At 40.2% G+C, this 21,129-nt stretch overlaps 1 protein-coding gene across 17 annotated transcripts in view; it reads left to right on the forward strand.

Annotated features, from left to right (window-relative positions):
- PTPRM (protein tyrosine phosphatase receptor type M) overlaps positions 1-21,129 on the forward strand; it is an 858,282-nt gene that overhangs the window by 686,762 nt on the left and 150,391 nt on the right. For 9 of the 17 annotated variants that reach the window (XM_017543961.2, XM_017543951.2, XM_017543955.2 and 6 more), the window contains 5 exons: positions 5,207-5,358; positions 9,267-9,341; positions 9,572-9,598; positions 13,858-13,869; positions 14,599-14,786. In XM_017543961.2, coding sequence (XP_017399450.1) covers positions 5,207-5,358; positions 9,267-9,341; positions 9,572-9,598; positions 13,858-13,869; positions 14,599-14,786 — 454 coding nt within the window. The remainder of the gene's footprint in view (positions 1-5,206; positions 5,359-9,266; positions 9,342-9,571; positions 9,599-13,857; positions 13,870-14,598; positions 14,787-21,129) is intronic. The other 8 variants (XM_017543962.2, XM_017543954.2, XM_017543959.2 and 5 more) reach the window with 3 other exon arrangements.

Here is a 21,129-nt window from a genome sequence, read left to right on the forward strand (position 1 = left end):
TCCAAGTCTACTTATAATAACACTATACCACTTCACAGATAGTGAAAGTTCTTTAAATAGCAAAGTGTTCAATTTTCCTCTCCTGTCCCTTATCTCATTGCTGTTACTCATTTCACTTATCCATAGCTATAATCATCAGATACTTTCTTGCTGTTATTGTTTTGAACACACTTCTTTCAGCTGTATCAATTAATAATTTTTAAAAAGCTTTTATTTTACTTTCAATAATTCCTTCTCTCCTGTTCTTCCTTTCTCTTTGTAGAGCCAGGTTTCTGATCTATCATTTTTCTTCTTTCTGAAGAACTTTTTATTATTTCATGCAAGGGAGGCCTATTGGCAGATTTCCTCAATTTTATCTGAGAAAGTCTTTATTTTTCCTTCACTTTTGAGGGATAAATTTATGGGATACATAATGCTAGATTGGCAGCTTTTTCCTTCAACATACTGAATATTTCACTTTACTTTGTTCTTGCTTGAATGGTTTCTGAGGAGAAGTCCAATGTAATTCTCATCCTTGCTCCTCTGTAAGTGGTTTTCCCCCCTTGGATTTTTTTTCAAGACTTTATCTTTGATTGTCTGCAATTTGAATATGATATTACTAGGTGTAGATTTTGGGGCATTTATCCTGCTTGGTGTTCTCTGAGCTTCCTGGATCTGTGGTTTGGTAAAATTAGAAATCAGTAACAGAAAGATAGCTGGAAAAAATCTAAAATGCTTGGAAGATAAGTGACATGCTTCAAACATTAGTTTTAGGAAATCGTTATTATTGCTTCAAACATTTCTTCTCTTCCCTTCTCTCTTCTCCTTCTTGTATTCCTATTACATGTAAGTTACACCTTTTGTAGTTACCCATGGTTTTGGATATTCTGACATTTTGTGTGGTTTCGTTTTATTTGTTTTCTCTTGCTTTTCAGTTTTGGCGCTTTTTACAGAGATAATCTTCAAGCTCAGAGATTCTTTTCTCAACCATTTCCAGTCTGCTAATGAACTGTCACAGGATTTTCGCATTTTCGTTTCTGTTACAGTGTTTTTTGTCCGTAGCATTTCTTTTTTGGTTTTCTTAGAATTTCCATCTCTCTGCTTACATCACCTATCTGTCCTTGCATGCTGTCTACTTTATCTGTTAGACATTAGAGCTCTTAGCATACTAATCGTGGTTGTTCTAAATTCCCACTCTGTTAATTCCAGCACCTCTGCCATATCAAGAGTCCAGTTCTGTTGTTTGCTCTCTGTGTGTGTGTGTGTGTGTGTGTGTGTGTGTGTGTGTGTGTGTGTTTCGTGAAGCTATACATGATGTATTCAATAACAGGAACTGTGGTAAATAGGCCTTTATTAACATAGTGTAAGGTGGTAGGGGGAAAGGAGGCACTCTATAGTCGTATGATTAGGTCTTAGTCAATAGTGAACCTGTGCCTCTGGACTGTGGACTTCGCAGATACTTCTCGGTATCCCTCTCCCCCACTGTTGGGATAGGATGGCTAACGTGGGCTGGAGTTGTATTTCTCTTGCCCCAGGTCAGTTAGGCTCTGAGAAAACTGGCAGGTTAGGTGCTGGTAAACATAGCTTCTCTTTCAAGCAGGCTTTGTTAAGAATAGAATAAACATGCTGACGTATTTCAAAGTGGCTACTTTCCACTGCTTCTTCCTGGACACCTGAGGGGATTTGTCTAAATCTTCACTGTGAAAACCTGGTAGGGTTCCTGGAAGTAAAACTCACAGAAATGTGCAGGCCTCCTTAAGACTAATTCCCCCCGGAGTTATTACCTCTGAGATGGGTCCACGCTGAGCCTCCAGCAGTTTGTCAGCTACAGTTTAGGTTTTCCTGGCCAGGTCTGGTTCTCTCAGAGGTCTTTGCTCCTGAAGTTTAGCTCCGGTAAGTTGTGATTCTCTGTATTTAGCTTTTGGTCCCTCCAATTTGAGAGGCAGTGGTTTGCCCTGTGACCTCAGTTCTCCGACACACCTAAGAAAAATTGCCGATTTTCAGTTTTTTCAACTTTGACTTGTTAGGAAGCAGTGATGACTTCCCAGCTCCTCTCATGCCAGACTAGAAACCACCAACTCATTTCTTTAATTTTTTATGATCTATTTATAGATGTTGGTAAGAACCTTTATTTTTTTTAATTACTAAGGGCCTTTGAGATTCATGCAGTGCAAGTTTGGAGATTGGAGATCAAAATATTTTAGCAAACCATTTGTTGTAAGCCAAGATGGAAAATAAATTTACTGTGTTTTTATATAAGATTGCAAAGAAAATTGTTTTAACTTCAGTTTTCCTACACAAAAGACTTTGATCATTAAGTTCATAAAGCTTTTCTGATAGTGTTCCAAGTTTTCACTTGAAAAAAGTAAGATCTGAAGCACAAGGCTCAAAAGAAGAAGAAAGAAAAAGAGAGAAACTGCTTTTTATCCACAGTGATGAGTCTCTTTCTCGATGTAACTCTTTGCAGCCATCTATGATTATGGACAAGAGCATTTGACCTGTACAGGGTACCTTGATTTATTGTTCTTCACTTTATTGCTCTTTTGTGTATATTGTATTTTTTGTAAATTGAAAGTTTGTGGCAACGCTGCATGGAGCAGGTCTGTCAGCATCGTTTTCCCTATAGCACTTGCTCACTTTCTGTCCCTGTGTCATTAGCCTTGTGTAAAGCATTGGCTAGGCACTAGTAAACGTTTTCAAAGAAGCATATTGAATTCGGGGGTGATAGATGATGTGTATTTGAAAGCAATTTGGTGGCCAGGCACAGTGGCTCATGCCTGTATTCCCAGCACTTTGTGAGGTGGGCAGATCACCTGAGGTCAGGAGTTTGAGACTAGCCTGGCCAACATAGCGAAACCCCGCCTCTACTAAAAATACAATAAAAACAGCTGGGTGTGGTGGTGCACACCTATAGTTTCAACTACTTGGGAGACTGAGGCAGGCGAATCACTTGAACCTGGGAGGTTACATGACTTGCCTGGCCCCAGGGAGACATTCGTGTTTGTGACATCTGCTGAAAGTAAAAAGGTGGCTAGTGTGTAGGGTTAATGCATGCAGGCTTGCAGAAGACATTGAGAGCTGGGTATAGAAGGTGGTTCATGGACATATGTCCTGTGGATATGAGCTTAAAGCTGCAGGTGTCTGCCTGGACCTCTGTTTGATTTGAGCATGCTCTCACAGTCATTACTGTGCTTCTTTTGTGCTTAAAGATCAGCAATGAAGTGATTAGTGTGACATCACTGAAATTAGTCTATGCTTGTGGAGGATTAGAAGGGAGATTTTTATTGGTGCGTATATCCCTCCCGGCCAACCACACAAGAAGTGCAGCGGCTAGCATTTTCTAACCTTTTGGATTAGAGGAATTCAAGCAAGAAAAGGCAGAGAGGAAAGCCTAGTAAAGTTCACAATGCTTCTCTTTACAGGCTGAACAAAAAAGAATATTGAGGCAATTACTGGCATAAATCAGTCCAAAGAAATTCAAGCAAAAGTAGGCATTTTGCCTGAATTGTGGAGCTAATTATCTCAATCCTCCGCTTCAGAATTCCTGGGGAGACCTGGCCTAAGAATGTTTTTCCAGTGATCTGGCAGATTCAGAAGTGGAGAGAAAATTATTTAAGTGCAGCTATGGAGATAGAGTCCAGTGCTGTCTCTGTCCAGAACATGTGTTGAGAACATCCAGGCTCAACTAGCATGGCTGGCTGGGAGGACAGAGGCCTAGAGGGGGATGATCATGATCCACGCAAGGCCAGAGAGGGGTGGTGTCAGTGCCCAGAGGAGTCATGCTGGCTCACCTTTCAAAATCTGTGTAACTTTAACACTGTCAGAGATGTTATAAGTGATTTTCATTTTTCTGTTTAAAAATGCATCTTTTTTTCTAACAACTTTTAGCAATAAAAAGGCAACTTATTAATGAAACCCTTCTGCCTTCAAAGTATGAAATTAAAATATTATTGTAACTACAGGCAAGAAAGCATTTGGATTATGTGTCATTTAGAAATGATGATAAAGATTATCCGTATGGTCTTATGTTGTCAATGCCTTACATTGCATTAGCAATCACCTAATATGGTTGTGATTTTGATTATGTGGCTCATTTTAAATTCTGCTGTGTTCTAGGTCAATCAGTGTCAAGATAATTTACTAGAAGGAGGTGTGGTTTTCTTTCATAGATGCTGCTAGGTGCTTGGGCACAATTAAAATATTTTAGGACATAGTATTTTTGGTACTATGGTGCTGTGGGTGTTGAATACCTTCTCTTTAAGCATCTCTAATTCTAATCTTGTCTGTCTTGGGTACATAAAACAACCTCTGGTAGTAAAATCTATAAAAATTTGTGTTATCTGTTTATTTACATTAGTTTCCCTTAAAGTCTTAATGGCTTTTGTACAGGTGTCAGTAATTTTAGATGATGAGTTTTTGGTGGTCAGTAAGTGGGATGCAGAAGCTGGGATTAACCTGTGTCTCCAAAAGAATTAGAAATCTCTCTGCCCTTTTTGCATTCTCTTCCACTCAAAGGGCACAATGAAGTCTTACCCCTGCTGAACTTTGCAGGGAACCCAGCAACATGACATTTTTTAACCTTCTGCTCTGTAGAGATTGACAAAGCTTGATGGGAACTAATTTGGATTCATTTGGGTTTGGGGACAGGGTCATAGCCTTTTGAGAATTCAGTACTTTCCCTTGATCCTCCTACACCCTAAGCTTTCTGACCTCTGCAGGCTCTGTGTCAGGTTCTGCTCCCAGTATGCACATACTCCAGTTACACATTCTTGACTCCTCACCTAGTTCTGTTCTTTAAACAATGTGCCTTTTAGACTCATCTGTTATTTCATTTTTGCTTGGAAAATATTTACTCAGGGGAGACTTCTCTTTGACACTGTATGTGGTGATGTAGATAATTTAGTGAAAACTTAATAACTCTAGGGGTGTAACAGCAGATTATGATCGTGTTGTAGTAGATTAATTGGTCATTTTAATCTAGCTTATAGTAGGAGAAACATAATGATGTTTTGTCTTTCTGGTTGTTTGAAGGTGTTGTTTATTTTTTGAAGGTAGTACATGTTTTTCATCTCTGTATCTGCAACCTGGCAGAGTGCTTGCCACAAAGAAGGCATCATGAATAGGATTAATTCAGTAGATGTCATTTCTGAACATCGGTCAGTATACACTCCAAAGCTCCGTATCACATTCAAATGCATACCTACATAATTGAACTCTTTATCCTAAGGAAACTGGCCAAGAAGCGGAAGGAGACGATGAGCAGCACCCGACAGGAGATGACTGTGATGGTGAACTCAATGGACAAGAGCTATGCTGAGCAGGGCACAAACTGCGATGAGGCCTTCTCATTCATGGACACGCACAATCTGAATGGGAGATGTAAGTGCATATGTTTCTTGGCTTTTAATACATTGCCCTGGTTTTCTAAAAATCCAGGTGGTACAAGGGGATTGCAAAAAAAAAAAAAGCTCCTCGAAGAATTTTTATGCCATATGTGTTTCTCCAGTCATTTTCAGTGATCCTGAAAACACTATGTGCCACAGATTGCCTAGCAGAGATGTTTTAAAGGTGATAGGACCAGGCCAGAGAGTCCGGAAAACCACAGTGAAGTTACTGTAAAGATTTAGAGAGCAGTGACACGAGGCTTTCCTTCGCTAGTGGAAGAAGGCACCTGCTTCTCATCTTGTTTAGATCCCATTTGTAAACTATCCAGGTGTGGAATTACAAACAGGAAGCCTGTTATAAAAACAGTTCACTAAATGGCAGTAACAAGTTAATTGTTTATTTGTTTAGCTGACAGGTTCTGCCTTTATTATAGGGCTATTAGTGGCAATTAATAAATAACTGTATTTCAGCTTCACAAGTCTTATGTTTCACACCAGGTGCATAAACCAGCTTCAGCTACTGACTTCCCATACTACTACCTGTGATCCAGGTAGAAGGCATTATTTCAGGAAACTAACAATTAGATTGATTATATCAAGCACAAAAGGAGCAGTTGCTTTATCCCTGGTGATCTTCTCGGAAACCAGAGGGAGGGACCTCATTCTGTGGTTTAGGGCACACTTTGGTGAGGTCAAGGTCGGGGATTTCTGTATCAGGCCCAAGCTCATAACCAGGATACTGGTCAGCATGTGGATGGAATTAAAGTGCAGCTGTTCCTGTTACCAAAAAATAATATTCATAAAGGCTGGTGGGCCTTCTGGCTGTGAGGAGCACAGAAATGGTATCTGGGGTGGGGGCGACTGGGAGGAGTTTGGACAGTGTGGGCTGGTGTCCTGATACTCACTGTGATCAGTGTGGGCCCCTCCACTCCTCTTCCAGATCACAGTGTGGTCAACACACGTGCCTGCCCCTAAGCCTCGCGTTCTCCTACACGCTGCTAAGCTCTGGAATTCAGTCTCTTCCATTTTTCTGCTTGTAGTGGCTGCAGTTGTCCCACTTTTTCCTCCTACATCCGTGTGTACTACATGCACACGTGGCCCAGCGGAGCATGCACAGGTGCTGCTTTGGCACCAGTGGCCGGGGCAGCAGTGTTGCTTTCACTCTTGGCCTTCTTTCTTTACCCTTTCCAGTCATTTTCAGTTCAGGCAATAGAAGCTGTGGGGTCTCAATGTACCCAAGCTCCTTTCCATTTTTTCGTAGAATTCTGCTTTTTTTTTTTTTTTTTTTTGAGACGGAGTTTCGCTCTTGTTGCCCAGTTTGGAGTGCAATGGTGCAACCTCAGCTCACTGCAACCTCTGCTTCCCGGGTTCAAGTGATTGTCCTCCCTCTGCCTCCCAAGTAGCTGGGATTACAGGCATGTGCCACCACGCCCAATTTTGGATTTTTTTTTAGTAGAGACAGGGTTTCTCCCAGTTGGCCAGGCTGGTCTTGAACTCCTCACCTCAGGTGATCCGCCCACTTCAGCCTCCCAAAGTGCTGGCATTACAGGCGTGAGCCACTGCGCCCAGCCCTCTCTGCTTTTTTTTTTTTTTTTGTAGCAGATACTATGCTTTTCATTTAAAAATACATATATATAATTTATTCAACAGCCATAAGAAAGCAACCTATGATGCATTTGTTGTGGGCTGGAATTGGAGAAGCCCTTTTGATCACACACAGGATTAGAACTTTTGTAATAGCAGGTATTCCTTGAAAGGAACCACACAGATAGTTCTACTTCTCCAGTTTTAATGTTCCCATTAATGTTCCAAATCTTGTATTTCATGATGAAATTCCTCAAAAGTCAGGTTACTTGTAATCACTCACCCCAAAAGCAGGAAGCTTCTTTAGTAGTTCTAGGTGTTTGAAGTTTGAACAACAGAGAATATCCCCTTCTGGACAGGAAGTTTAATTAGGTAGTTACTTTTTTGAAAGTAAATGTATCTGTGGAAATCCAAAAATGTTCGTGCACAAAGGACTGCTGCAGAAGTCAACAGAGCTTCCACAGCTCATCAGCCGGTAGACATTATTTTTTGCCTCCCTTCAATAAAACCAACAGAATGAACACAGCAGTAGACTTTCATTTTCCTCCCACTTGAACAATGAGTTCTCATCAGATCTCATCTGTCGGGAGTGACCCTAAAGGTAGATACCCTAATAATCTCTTGATGCCTTTGAAATAAGACAGCAGTTCCTCGGGAGGAAAGCTTCAGGAAAGATGTTCCTTAGACCACAAGGCTGCCAGCACCACACCTATGACAAGTGTGGGTATGCATGAGATCTTTCCAGGTTGAGAGAAAGTGCTGGAAGCTGCGAGGTGAGCAGTTTTTAGACAAAGGGAAAAATGAAATTGGAGAATTTAAAAATAAGCATGACCACAGTTATGAGAGTGGGGATTAATCTCTCCAGCAAAGCAAGTATGAGTTGCACTGTCTGCTTTCATATGCTGTAAAAGGGGGAGAATAGATATGGGTAGTGGGAATGGGTTTAATTTTTATGCTCAAAGACCAAAGAATTTATAAAATATTTTAACAGGAAGGTGAAAATAAACACAGTTATTTTATATCTGCTGTGAACATCCTGCCAAGCACATAAAAATATCTGCAGGTAATAAAAAGGCTTTATTCTCACTGACCCTGGCATATTTTATTGGTACTCATTTTTTTCATTCTTATTTTCATCCATTGTGCTCTTTCTCTAGGCAGCTTACCATAAACATGCATTATAAGTATGATACTTTTCTATTTTATAAAAATACCTGTAAAATGACAGGCAGCCTGAGTTCTGACCCTTGTTCTGTCACGTACTGATGCTACATTTAAAAATACTAACACAGGTAAAGGCACTGTTCTAAAGGGACTGCTCCTGGAGAGTTAAAATATTAATATGTCATCAGAATAATTACCCAGTATGCACAGGGATTTGGTCATACTTCCCATAAAGATAATGGTATAATTGTGTATTAGTCTCCTGATCAGGAACTCAGCATCAAACAGATCATGTGACTACATCAGAGGTATTACCATTTAGACTTAAGTTTAACCACCTTGAGCAACTTTCAAGTCTTTATACTTTAATGAAATTAAACTGTTCTAAAAACACTAATCAATTAATACATTTGAAGAGGATTTTTTTACTTAAAAAAAATTTATTCCATCAAGGCACTGTCATCCATGAAGATAGTTTTAAAATGTCTCTTAAAAATAGGAAATCCTCATTTTTAATGAAATCAGATGAATTGGATGGGATTGACTTTCCTGCTTGATAAAAGGGAGGAAGAGAAGGTTCTAATTCAGTCTTGAGTATTTCAGAAGAATATTTTAAAGAAAAGCATTTTTGTAAGGATTTAAAAGACTAATGAACATGCATGGAGCACCACCTTTATTTTTCATAAAGCACTGTAGAATGTTCTCTGCATATCCAAATATGAGGAAGGAGAGGATTTAGCAAACTACAGGAACATTGACATTGGGAATATTCTCCAAAAGCCATGTGTAGACACATTCTTCTACTTTTACTTGTAAAATTCAGCTTGGCCTGAGAGCAGATTTCTATAAGCAAAGGCCAGAAGTCAAAGTAGAAGTCTGATGAATTTCCCTATCCAAAATGGAGGCCGTGGTTGTGGGTTTTCTCTTTATTTGTGGGGTAAGAAAAGTCTTTAAGTGACAAAAGGTTGCTTGACTTCTAGAAGACCAATAACTACTCAGAAACAACTGGGAATGATGATATTTCCCGTGTAGACATCACTGAGTCCCAGAGTCACTGTGGGTAGCATGGAGTCGCTGTGGGTGGTCTCAGAGCATTTTGTGTTCAGAGTGTATGACCTGTCTGCTGCCCCTGACCAGCCTCTCTTTTATTTACAGCTGTGTCCTCACCATCATCCTTTACAATGAAAACAAATACACTGAGCACGTCGGTGCCTAATTCCTATTACCCAGGTAACAGATTTTTCCGTTGTCTCCTCTGTGCTCTCTCCTCGGCAGTCAGAATCAGTCCGCCCTGTCCCTGCTATCTGTGGTGCTTGAAGGGCTTACTGTGTTTGAGATGTTGTAACCCAGTGCTTTTCTACAGCTTTCTATGCAGAAAATAGGGCGGGCTGTTCATCAATCATTTACTGTTCTTTCTCTTTTTACTTTCCCTGCATTGACCTGCTTACGGTGTATGACAGACCCATTTGTGCCAACTGCAATTTTAGGTGAGAACATTTCCCTTTACCACAGTTTGTTGCAGGAGTAATTTAGAAAGTCAGTGGCCACTCTATAGGAGATTGGAGTTTTAATTCTGTATAATGCAGTGATTATAAGCACGACATGGGGGAGGTGGGTGGCCTGGGGCATGGGGTGAAAGTAAGAAAAGAATTTCTCTAAACAGTCATTATTAATAAGAGGGGTTTGCTGCATGTATCTTGGGAATGATACCAACAGGTTCAAATGAACAATCCCAGCTCCAGTATTCTCCCTTTCTGTGTTCAGAATTTAAAGTTAGGTCTGATCCCAGGGAAAAAAAAACAAGGTGTCATCACTCAGCTGTGTATTTTCCAAGAGCCGAATTCTGTCTTGTGTGATAGTCATAAAAGTGAAAATAGCTTCTCATTATTTTCACTTATTGCTAAGCACTAAAAACTTCAATTTTAAAAATAGTATTTTTCTAATTATCCCAAATGTTATGCAGAGAAATGATCACAACGGAGTTTTGGCCCCCTACCCATCCTCAGTGCCGCTCAGGGCACCGGCCCGCCCCAGCATTCCAAAGTGTCTGTCACACAGTAGAATTTCAAAGGAGCTGATGATCTGAACAGCAAAATGACAAGATGGCACTTATAATCATATGGTTTATTATGTGTCAGATGTCAGTAGAAATGAACTAAGATGTTAGCCCAGTGGGGCAGAATGCATTTAAAGTATGAAATATTCCCAGCAGGGGGTTACAGAAAAAAATCCCGTTTGTCCCATGTAAGAAGGGTGAGGAGAAAAATGGCATTACCTGGCTGTGATAAGCAAACAAGCATGACCTGCTGTTGCATTTGAGACGCATAAATAACCCGAGTGTATCACGGCTGTGTTCTCTTTCTACTACTAACCTTTCCGAAAAGGAGCACAACAAAAACGACTTCAAGGTATATAACAATTCATTGTAGCAAGAGTTCCATCCTCAGTTGTTCGACTTCTCCTTCCTAATTCACTTGACAAGGGTTTATATCTTTGCAACATAATTTTTTTCCCCTCTGCTTCTCTTTCTCTAAGTTGTTACGATTTTTGTATAGAAGGTAATTTTTATTTTCCTAATGGTGTTCTCTGGGCTTAAGCAAGTTTGTTGCCTAAGCAATAAATGAATTAAGAGAGAAGTTTAAGAATAGATATAAAAACAGAGTTTTTAAATTTTGCATCATTCTGATGGATAACAAAGCCCACTAAACCCTCCTCCCACTTTTAATACCAACTGAAAGGGAAAGAAAACTGCATTTTTATTCTTTTCATAAGTGAGGGGCACAGGCTAATCTTAGGCATCAGAACAATGTAATCTACATGCAAATGACATTTGCAGAATCTTTTGATAAGCGAAGATTTGCGATTTCTTTGTGTGCTATGGCATTCATTCTGAGGTTCCTGTAGTAGATGTTCTGACCTTGCGGGAGCTGTGAGTGGGGAGGGCTAAGACGTGCATTGTCAGAAGGAAGAAAATGTTCAGATTTCACAGCAGGATTAAGATAAGCTTATTAAACAAATATTCTTTAAAGTCGATGCTTTGTTATTATGAACATTAATGACATCTTTTAAAGTTGATTAGGTTTCTTTACTGAGAGGGAATCACTTGGACAGATAATTCAAGTAGCAATACTGATGTACCTTGTGAAAAATAAGCCAGATAGGCCAATAAGTGTTATCATGTATAGCTTATATAGGTACCAGCGTGACAAATGGCAGTACTTGGGAACTGCATTCCTTACACGTTACTTGGTACAAACGTGAATCTATGTATTGAGTAATAAGGATTGGTGAGGTTATCACTTGAAACCAAATAGGAATATAAGATATATATCTACTCTGGCGTTTTGGGGATAGTATCAGTTACAATTTACACAAAGACAAGAAGAAATGTTTTGCTGTGAATCCGAGCTCAACACAATTAAATTCTCTAGCACTTTTAGCTTCACCTCCCTCATGCTAAGGTGCCCAGCCCTAATGTATAGAGCTGGAGTACATCTTTACTTCATTTGCTTGCAAAAATATAGATGATTAAATGGTTGGATGGATGGATAGATAGATGATAGATAGGTAGACAGACAGATAGAACCTACCCTACCTCAAAAATACTACGTCTATTTCAACTTAAGGTTTTTCAGCTAGTTTGTTAAAAATTCAAGATAATGCATAAAGAATATAGGTAGAATTAACTTTCAGCCCTTAGAAAACCATCAGAACTATTAGTGAGAAGATTTATTTCTAATGTGCTCTTCTGCATTATTTTTAACTTAAAAAAATGTTGAGGCCAGGCATTGTGGTGCAAACACGTAATCCCAGCACTTTGGGAGGCCAAGGCTTGAGGCCAGGATTGCTTGAGGATCACTGGAAGGCAGGAGTTCAAGACCAGCCTCGGCAACATAGGGAAACCCCCATCTCTTCAAAAATAATAATAAATTAGCTGGTCATGATGTAATACACCTGTAGTCCCAGCTACTCAAGAGGCGGGGCTGCAGTGAGCTATCATAGCGCCACTGCCCTCCAGCCTGGGTGATAGAGCAAGATCCTGTCTCTGAAAAAAAAAAAAGGAAAAAAATTGTTGATGGGTAATTTTTAAACACACAAAGGAAATTAATGACAAATAATGTATTTTATCAGTAATAATTCCTTTTTAAGTTAGAGAGAACTAATTAATCAGTAATTTTAGCAAAATTAAGAATGTCTAGTAGTATAAGTGACCCAATTTTATAACAGCACACAAGAAACCCTCTATTCCCTCTTCCATATGCATCTACTAGATAATAGGGCTCCTCTTTGATGGACTTGGTAGTGTTTAAATGCTTGAAGACATGTTCCACACTAGTAATGAGGCCAAGCTGGCATAACGCAGCACAGGATGATTACATAAAACAGTGACAGTGATTGTAGCTCTGTGGATTTAAAACTTCCAAGAATACCTAGCCCTGGGATCAGAGCATTGCTAGGTTGCTGGTATAGCAACCACGTGAAAGACCCAAATCATTTATGGGAAGTTTAGAAGGTCAGCCCACCATGGAGGGCATGTTAATTATGTTCATCCCATAAGGTACAAAACTGAGAGAACGAGAGAGGCACAGAGGGGAAACTAATTAATGTTCCATTTATTTTAGTATAAAGAACAGAACTTCCTGCTGGAGTAACTCAGAGCTCATGGGATTCAGTACTTCAGCAGGGTTCCTGTATCCCAGTTTATAAAGGTTGGCAGTTGCCAGCAAGCAAATCTGATGTGAAAATTTCCAGGTTTATTTGTGACTGTTAAAATGGGAACATATGAATTGCTAAATTTCAAAGCAAATCCAAATGAAACAAAAATCATAAAATCAACTTACCACCCTTTTTTATTTTGTCTTTGTGTCTTTAGCCACGTTGTAGTGATCCAGGTGCCATTTCAGCAACAGCAACATAGCTACACACTTGTGTACCACCTTTCATACCATGCATCCCCAGGTGCTTTGCGATGCAGATAGAAGTGAGGTTTCAAAACCAGGCCCTGCTAATCAAGCACCCTTGGACTAAATTTTCTTCAGAGCTGAATTTCTCAGTCAAAAATAAATAACATATGAATAACGGTAGCTGAATTCCCTATTGATTACAATCTGGTAATTTTTAAAACTTGACTGTATCTTTTATATGATTTATATAATATTCTCATTTTAAGTGACTTTAGCATTGTATTTCGACAATATCCATCCTCAATCATAAAACCGCTAAAGGGATTCAGCGTTATAATGAGTTAACCTGTAGAATATGGAATTCTTAATCTAATAGCATTTTCCTGCATAAGACATTTTTAATAGCTACCATTTCTGTAGTTCGTTAACCTAATTTACTAGTAGGCTTCCATTAAAGTATAGCCTCTTTAGGCTTATCTGACCAAATTTTGACATCAATTTTGTAGTACAATTTGGTTGACTTGTTCAAGAAATTTAAATGAGAAAATGTGTTGAATACAAATAAGACTTATTTAGACATTACTTCGTTCATGGGGGATAAAAGCAATTATGATACTAATTTTAGCCTCCTTTTTGTTACTGAGTACTTAAATTCAACACCTCCATCCTAATGTGATGGGAGAATTGAGGCTTTGCCCTCTGACCACCTCTGAATAGAAAACTTAACTGGAAAGTAAAAGCATAAAATAAAAACTACCTGTAATTATGCACGCAATACTATTGCTTATGCCCTGTTTCCTTTTTCTCCTCCTTTTTTCTCCTGATATGTATCTTCTTAAAAGTGCCAATAAATGGTAAGTTCCCCGATTCGCCCCATGGAAGAGTTGTGGAGGGAGTGGGAGTGTGTGTCTTACTGGTAGATTCTGACGAAGCCAGCTGGTGCTGCTCTGTGCTAGCCTGCATGTTTGCCTTTGTAGAACATTCCATGTGTGATGTGCTGGTCCACAATATTTTGTCAAGCTTTCCGATACTGGAGCATGCAAAGTGATTCATCAAAACGTTACCCCCAAACCAGGTTCCCTTTTATTTTTCCACTTTTCTTTGATTTCATGTATTAAGTCCACATTTCCATTGCTAGCTTTATAAGCCACACCATTTTGTGCACTTTTATTTTGCTCACAGAACATTTGTGCAGAGTTTATTTATGTCATCATACGAACTACTGAACTAATGTTTCAAAGAATACAAGACTGGTTTTGCACCAGGTCTTGATGAAGTTTCAGGTGGAAACTTTCACAAACTTTAGCACTGAAGGGCTGAAGGGCTCTTCTAAATTAGCTTTGTGAAAGCAATATATCGTTTGGACTGCTTTGTAAAAACAAAGATTTCTGCGCATTCCTATCAGTATTGCCAACCCCATTTGAATTTCTAAACATTTAACTTTTCTTTTTTGCTGAGCCATTGTAGGGAATTTTGCAGCCCTAGGTGAGGGGATGCCAGGAGCCAGCTTCTTAGCATTCTCGGTGATGACGACCTAGTTCCCTGGCTCTCCCTCATTTTCTCCCTGACCTTTCTTTTCCCAGATGAAACCCACACGATGGCCAGTGATACCAGCAGCCTGGTGCAGTCCCATACTTACAAGAAGCGGGAGCCGGCTGACGTGCCCTACCAGACCGGGCAGCTCCACCCCGCCATCCGGGTGGCAGACCTCCTTCAGCACATCACGCAGATGAAGTGTGCCGAGGGCTACGGCTTCAAGGAGGAATACGAGGTGAGCACAAACTGTGTGCCGGGGCTTTCCCATTCCTTCTTGGACTCCTTGCCAGGTACTGTGCTCCCAAGTCAATCAGAAAGCCAAAGGAAGCCCTAGCCTATGAGAGATGCCAGAAAGAGACCAAGTGCAGTTGTCTCTCAGTATTCTGGGGGACTGGTTCCAGGACCCCAGCCTATGTCCAAGTCCCACAGTGAGCCCTGTGGAACCTGAGGATACAAAAAGCCAGTCATCCAGATCCATGGGTTTTGCATCCCAAGGATATTATATATATTCTTTTCAATCTGCATTTGATTGAATCTGAGGATGCAGAGCCCTGGAATATCAATACTGACTGTATTTTATCCGTGGATCCACTTTTATCTGATAGTAAAACTTATTACCAAGTTCACATGCGTTAACATGGAAAAAGGAAGAGCACTTTGCCTTTTACCTTATTCTGCATAAATATACAATGAAAACAGAAATTTATTAGGCTCTCTTCCCCTCCCCATCCTGTTTTTTCCTCTTTTTTTCTTCTTCCCTCTGTCAGAATTAAGTTTTAGTTCATGTCTCCTTCCCCATTCTTGATCACCTTCCTTGGCTTTTCCTGTAATGATAATATTAAATTCTAATGATTTTGTAGTCATTATCTCAGGAAGAAACTGTCCACTTAAAGCAATTGTAGACCAATCAGCAATGTCATGGTAGAGATCAGACAGCAGTGTAGGGACCGGCTATTGTCATGGCAGTGACAACCATTACTGTCCAGCCAGCCCAGAGAGCATGCCACTGTCTTGGGCTCTTGTGTGGTAGCTGTCAGGGACATTTCTGGGAACAATGATGTTCTCTGAATATATATAATATAGGGCTTACCCCTTTCACAGCCTATGCCGTTTGTTGATACTGTCAGAAGGTCATTCGAGAACTGAAGAAAATTAATTGATTGAAGAAGTCTGATTCTAAGAAATATGCCCTCCCTTGAGTGGGTGGTGTGGGGCTCAGGGAGCAGAATAGGAAAGTTGAATTGCTTTTTTATGTTATTAAAATTAATTTGCAGTCATTGATGAAGATAAAGTAGCATGCTTACTCAGAGTAAAAATAGGATTATATAGATGTGTATTTTTTTAAAATCTTAAAATGTGGTTCTGATCTCATATCTATCTAACTAGCTCAGAGTTGGGAAACATCTTATCTGGAATTAGAGTATTTTTGAAATCTGTTTCTACCACCTGGATAGCTTGTGAGTTTCAAACTCTGTTTTTTCTCTTCTTGTAGACACGCTCACAACACTTCATTTTATGCCCCAGATACTGCACTGTCTTGGGTTTAGCTCTGTTTCCAAACTTGATCATCAAAGATTCATTAGAGCAGTCAAAGCAACACATGGTACCACTGTTGGCAGAGCCACTGCTACACTTCTTTTAGGAATAAGGCTTTGGTCCAAAGCAGACATAGATAACACTTTGCTCTGCTAACATGTGTGTACTGGTGTATTGCCAGTGACCTCAGTTCAGAAGACTGTGAAGCCAGAGAATCCCATCCAGACCATGCCCCGGGATTTGACTGAAGTCCAGAAAATATTTTCTGTTGAAGTTCTGCATTTTAGCAACCCTGAACTTCTTAGATTTAGCTTTAGCGATTCAATGTATAATTCAATGAATTGACTGCCTTTGCATATTTCCTTCCGCACTTTTAAAGTCTAGCTTAGGAATTAATAGGATTAAGAGTAAGACTTCCAAAAGCTTAATATCGTATGAAAGACAAAATTAGGTTATTGAGAAAAATATAAGCCTAATGAATAGGGATGATGTCTAAGTTCTATCCAATATGCTGAATGCAGATATTGCTCAAATGTTTATTAAAGATGTTAATGTCAAAGAGATTAGTGTTAGGCTCAAGTAACAATCCATGAAATAACCTGAGCCGAGTTTTTCATGGACTATTTAAAAATATCTACTTCCTATGACATGCTGTGGACAATGCATATTTGAAAGATGTAGAAAATATTTCCCATTCAGATCTTCCAAGTAAATATGATTTATAAGTATAAACTGAAATATTATATACTCATTTTAAGCATATTATCACTGACAACTAATTTAGTTCCCAAAATAAAATGGTGTATTCACTAACTACGTTTCAGAAAACTTTTTCTCATTTTAGCTATTCTGTGATCAGAGAGGACTGCTAAAAAGTGAATACTTTTAAACCCTAAAACCATTATTTGTTTAAAAAAAAAAAAGAAGGAAAGGAAGGAAATAATGAACAAAACAGATACGCCAGAGATGAAATCAGGAACAAATGGAAAGGAGCTATTGGGAGAAATATGAAACGGGCAGTTCTGTTAGGAATAATCCTGTCACCGAGTACCGCGCCCTTTGTGCCGCCTTCCTGGAGGGATGCTGATGTTGTCATCTAGTGGGGCAGATGACAGGGAAGTGAGAGTGGTGATGGTGGGCAGATGTGTGTGTGCCGGGGCTGCAGGGAGAAGGGGACACCCCTTAAGAAGCCCGTGTCACAGAATGACATGCCCTGGTCTTGATGGAGGCACAGCCAGGCTTCTGAGAACTGGTAGTGGAGTGAAAGGTTCCAGACTTCAAGTACTCATATGTCCCACTTTCTCTAACCCCAGGGAGATGTTATTCTAATGAGAATCTGGAAAAATCCTTAAAGAGTTATTTTTTTGATGTTCACTTAGTTTTTAGGCCTCTAACAAAACAGACCTCTTTCCATGCTGTAAAGTCTGCATCCTTTCCATGAACACATGTTCAGAGTCAAGTGTTGAGTGCTAACTGGTGTAACGGGAGTCTCTGTGCTTCTCAGTGGGTCCATCCCACCCAACAGATACTGAGAGGTTGTGGTTTGGAACACAGGCTCTGGCACCAGACTGCCTGTATTCAAACTTAGCTCTGCTTCATAGCTGTGTGACCTTGAGCAAGTTATCTAACCTGTCTGGGCAGCAGTTTCCTCATCTGTAAATAGAATAATTATGGTATCAACCCAAAAGGTTGTTGTGAGGAATAAATCATTTTAATGTAGGCGCTAGAATTATATCTGGCATATGGTAAGTGTTCATTTGAAGTGTTAGCTAGTAGAAGAAAAAAAAACTAATTTATAATAAGATCCAAGAGCAGAAGTTGACACCATGTTCTTTATAGGAAAACTTTGTTATACTGAGGTTTCAGTAACGCTCTGTCATCTCTGGTGCATAGCAATCTGAGGCTGAGTGAGCCACATGTTATGGAAATGGGTTAGTACTTTTGCTTCATCTACAGGGCTACATAATTTTCTTACCATGCACCACATATCATCAAAAATTCCCATTTACGAGTAACTTACAAAGAAATAGGTAGATTTGATTCTGTGGGTTAAGAGTTAAAGAACTGAGAAAATAAATTTTAAAAAATATATGTTGTCATGTTTTATTGCTATGTTAGTATTTCCATATCTAAGTTGGAGAGTCCTAAGGAATACTGTAACTCTAGATGGCATAATCCTCCTAAAAATATTGATTACGTTGGTGTCTTTGGCAAAGTAGGATTTGGGAAAGAGTTTAATTTTACCAATCATACACGGCATGTGGCACCAGGGGTACAGAGGAGAACTGCTTCTCCTTGTCCCTGACGGGAAAGCTGACAGGGCAGGAGAAAGCAGCCAGGTAATGACTGCAGTTTGTCCAGTCAAACCCCACACTCTTAAAGAGAGATGCACAGGGGTTCTCTGAAGGTCAGTGGGGTCACCTGAGCCAGCCAAGAGCAAGGATGACTTCTCTCCTTGAAGATGAGTGGGAGTTGAGTTGGAGAAGGTGAAAGAGAACAGCCTGTCCAGGTAGATGCAAAAGCAGGAGACTGGAGTTCTCTGGGGAAATGGCAGGAGTTCTATATACCTGAGTCCCAGGATGGACTGGGCTGCAGGATAAGGGTGGTCAGGGCTCCAGTCACCAAAAGCACCTCATGTGTCACACTGAGAGGTTTGGACATCATTATGGAGGCCTTAAAACGGAAGAAAGACATCCCGGTGTGGCGGCTCACATCTATAATCCCAGCAATTTGGGAGGCCAAGGCAGGCAGATTACTTGAGATCAGGAGTTTGAGACCAGCCTGGCCATCATGGTGAAACCCCATCTCTACTAAAAATACAAAAAAATCAGCCAGGTGTGGTGGCGCTTGCCTGTAGTCCCAGCTACCTAGCAGACTGAGGCAGGAGAATGGCTTGAACCCAGGAAATGGAGGTTGCAGTGAGCCGATATTGCACCATTTCACTCCAGCCTGGGTGACAGAGTAAGACTCTGTCTCAAAAACAAAAGGGCTGGGGGCGTGGGGAGAAAGACTCAGATAGCCTGAGTCTCATTCCCGTACTTGGATGGAGAGCTTTTTAGTTTGAACAGCTCAATATAAAAATATTATTTGTATGAGATACACAGGCAATTGCTTAAAAGGTAATACCCCAAAAAAGTAAATGAGAGAGGGAAAGTATATTTTAAAAATTCTATTGTTCTATTTCTATTCTAACTGCTGAGAAATGCTTGGCTTCAACAATTGTTGAGGCAGTGAATTACTTCAGTACTGAAGTATCTTTGGGGATAAAATCTAAAGTATGACTGTTTGTTCCTGTGAGTCTGTGTAATCATTCCATCAGTCTTTCTGGTCTTCTTCAGTCTGTATATATCAGGGAAAGCCAGTCATCCACGTTGTATAATATTTTTGAAGTAGTGATGTTCTCTCTGTTGAGCAGGTTTCAACCAATTCTTCTTTATCGTTTTCAAGACAGCAGTGTCTCAAAATTGGCCTAAATACCAGAAGGATTCATTACTGATCAAGTAGCCGATAGAAGTGTGTCCAAACAAGAGTATATCATGCGGTGGGAATGAGATGGAGCAGAGCTCAGTGCAGATTTTTTTATTTGATTTTGTTCTAACAAGATAGTCATATGGCACCTCTCACCGGGGAGATGAAATAATTTGATTCAAAAGAAACTCAGACATGAATCACAATAAAGAAGTAAACATGCTGAATTGAACAGAAAATGGCATGTTGTCAACAGAGCGTGGTGCAGAGACCTCTGGAGAAAGACGGAGTGCAAAGGGCAAGTTTGTTTATGTTGCTGTGGGAGAAAAGCTGCCTGGTTCCTCTGACAAGCAAAGGGCAGGCTGTGCTAAGCCCCTGGGGGATTCCTATGGGCTTCCCAGAAAAGTAGAAGAGAGAGCGCTTTACTCCAGGACAGATGGGTCAGACTCAGCCACCCTGCCACATGCAGACTTTTGGGCCTTTCTCAGCTGGTGTTGAACCAGGAGATTTGCCATAACGCTGCAGCTCTGCCCTGAACCCTGACACCCAGCCCTAGACAAGGGTTTGCTGCGCCCCTTGTAAGTGGCTTCATATCATGTCAGGCCCAATGTGGTGCTGACCCTGTGCAAGTGGGGAGTGAGTTCCTCCCCCACTGTAGTCCCCAAAGGACATTGTTTATGCCTCAATTTTTGAACTGATTCTAAGTCAAAATGAGTTCAAGCAGAAAGACAACCTTAAGTCAGAAAACAACCAAGTTATCCTGAAAGAATATGTTTTGCTATAACTGTAAAATTAAGATAAAAAAGGATGCCAATTGAAAACTACTTCAAGAGAGGATGCTCTGAGAAACGCAGATGGTACTGTTTTATTAGCTAATAGTGTCACTCTGGGGCACAAACATTTATTTCCAGTTACTAGAGCTGAAACTTATCAGAGGCTGAAGTAACTCTTTGCATCCTATTCTTCAAAAAAAACAAAAAACAAAAAAACTGTGTGTGTGTACATGTGTATATCTAAATAGATAAATATATTTAGAAAAGCATTATCTTTATCCCACCTACTTCTTTTTTTTTTTTTTTTTTTTTTGAGGCAGTGTCTTGCTCTGTCACCCCCGCTGGAGTGCAGTTGCACAGTCCCAGCTCACTGTAACCCCCAGCTCTGGATTAAAGTGATTCTCAAGCGTCAGCCTCCTGAAAGCTGGGGCTACAGGTGCACATGACCATGCCCAGTCGATTTTTGTATTTTTAATAGAGACGGATTTTCGCCATGTTGGCCAAGCTGGTCTCAAACTCCTGACCTCAGGTGATCTGCCTGCCTCAGCCTCCCAAAATGCTAGGATTATAGGCGTGAGCCACTGCGCTCACTCCCACCTGCTTTTCTTATATTACGCCTCTTTCTGAGGCACAAACCCTGGTGATTAATTTTATAAACGAACATGAAGATTGTTTTTTTAGGTCAGTTTAAACTGGGGAATTGAAGACATTATGCCAGAATCTTCAGGATTAGGTACAGCCTATGAAGTTTTCTGGGGAACCTACATTTTCTTTAAACAATCATGTCCTTGTAGCTCCCTT

Source organism: Cebus imitator, unplaced genomic scaffold (genome assembly GCF_001604975.1).
Source record: "Cebus imitator isolate Cc_AM_T3 unplaced genomic scaffold, Cebus_imitator-1.0 Scaffold162, whole genome shotgun sequence".
Classification (NCBI taxonomy): Eukaryota; Metazoa; Chordata; class Mammalia; order Primates; family Cebidae; genus Cebus; species Cebus imitator.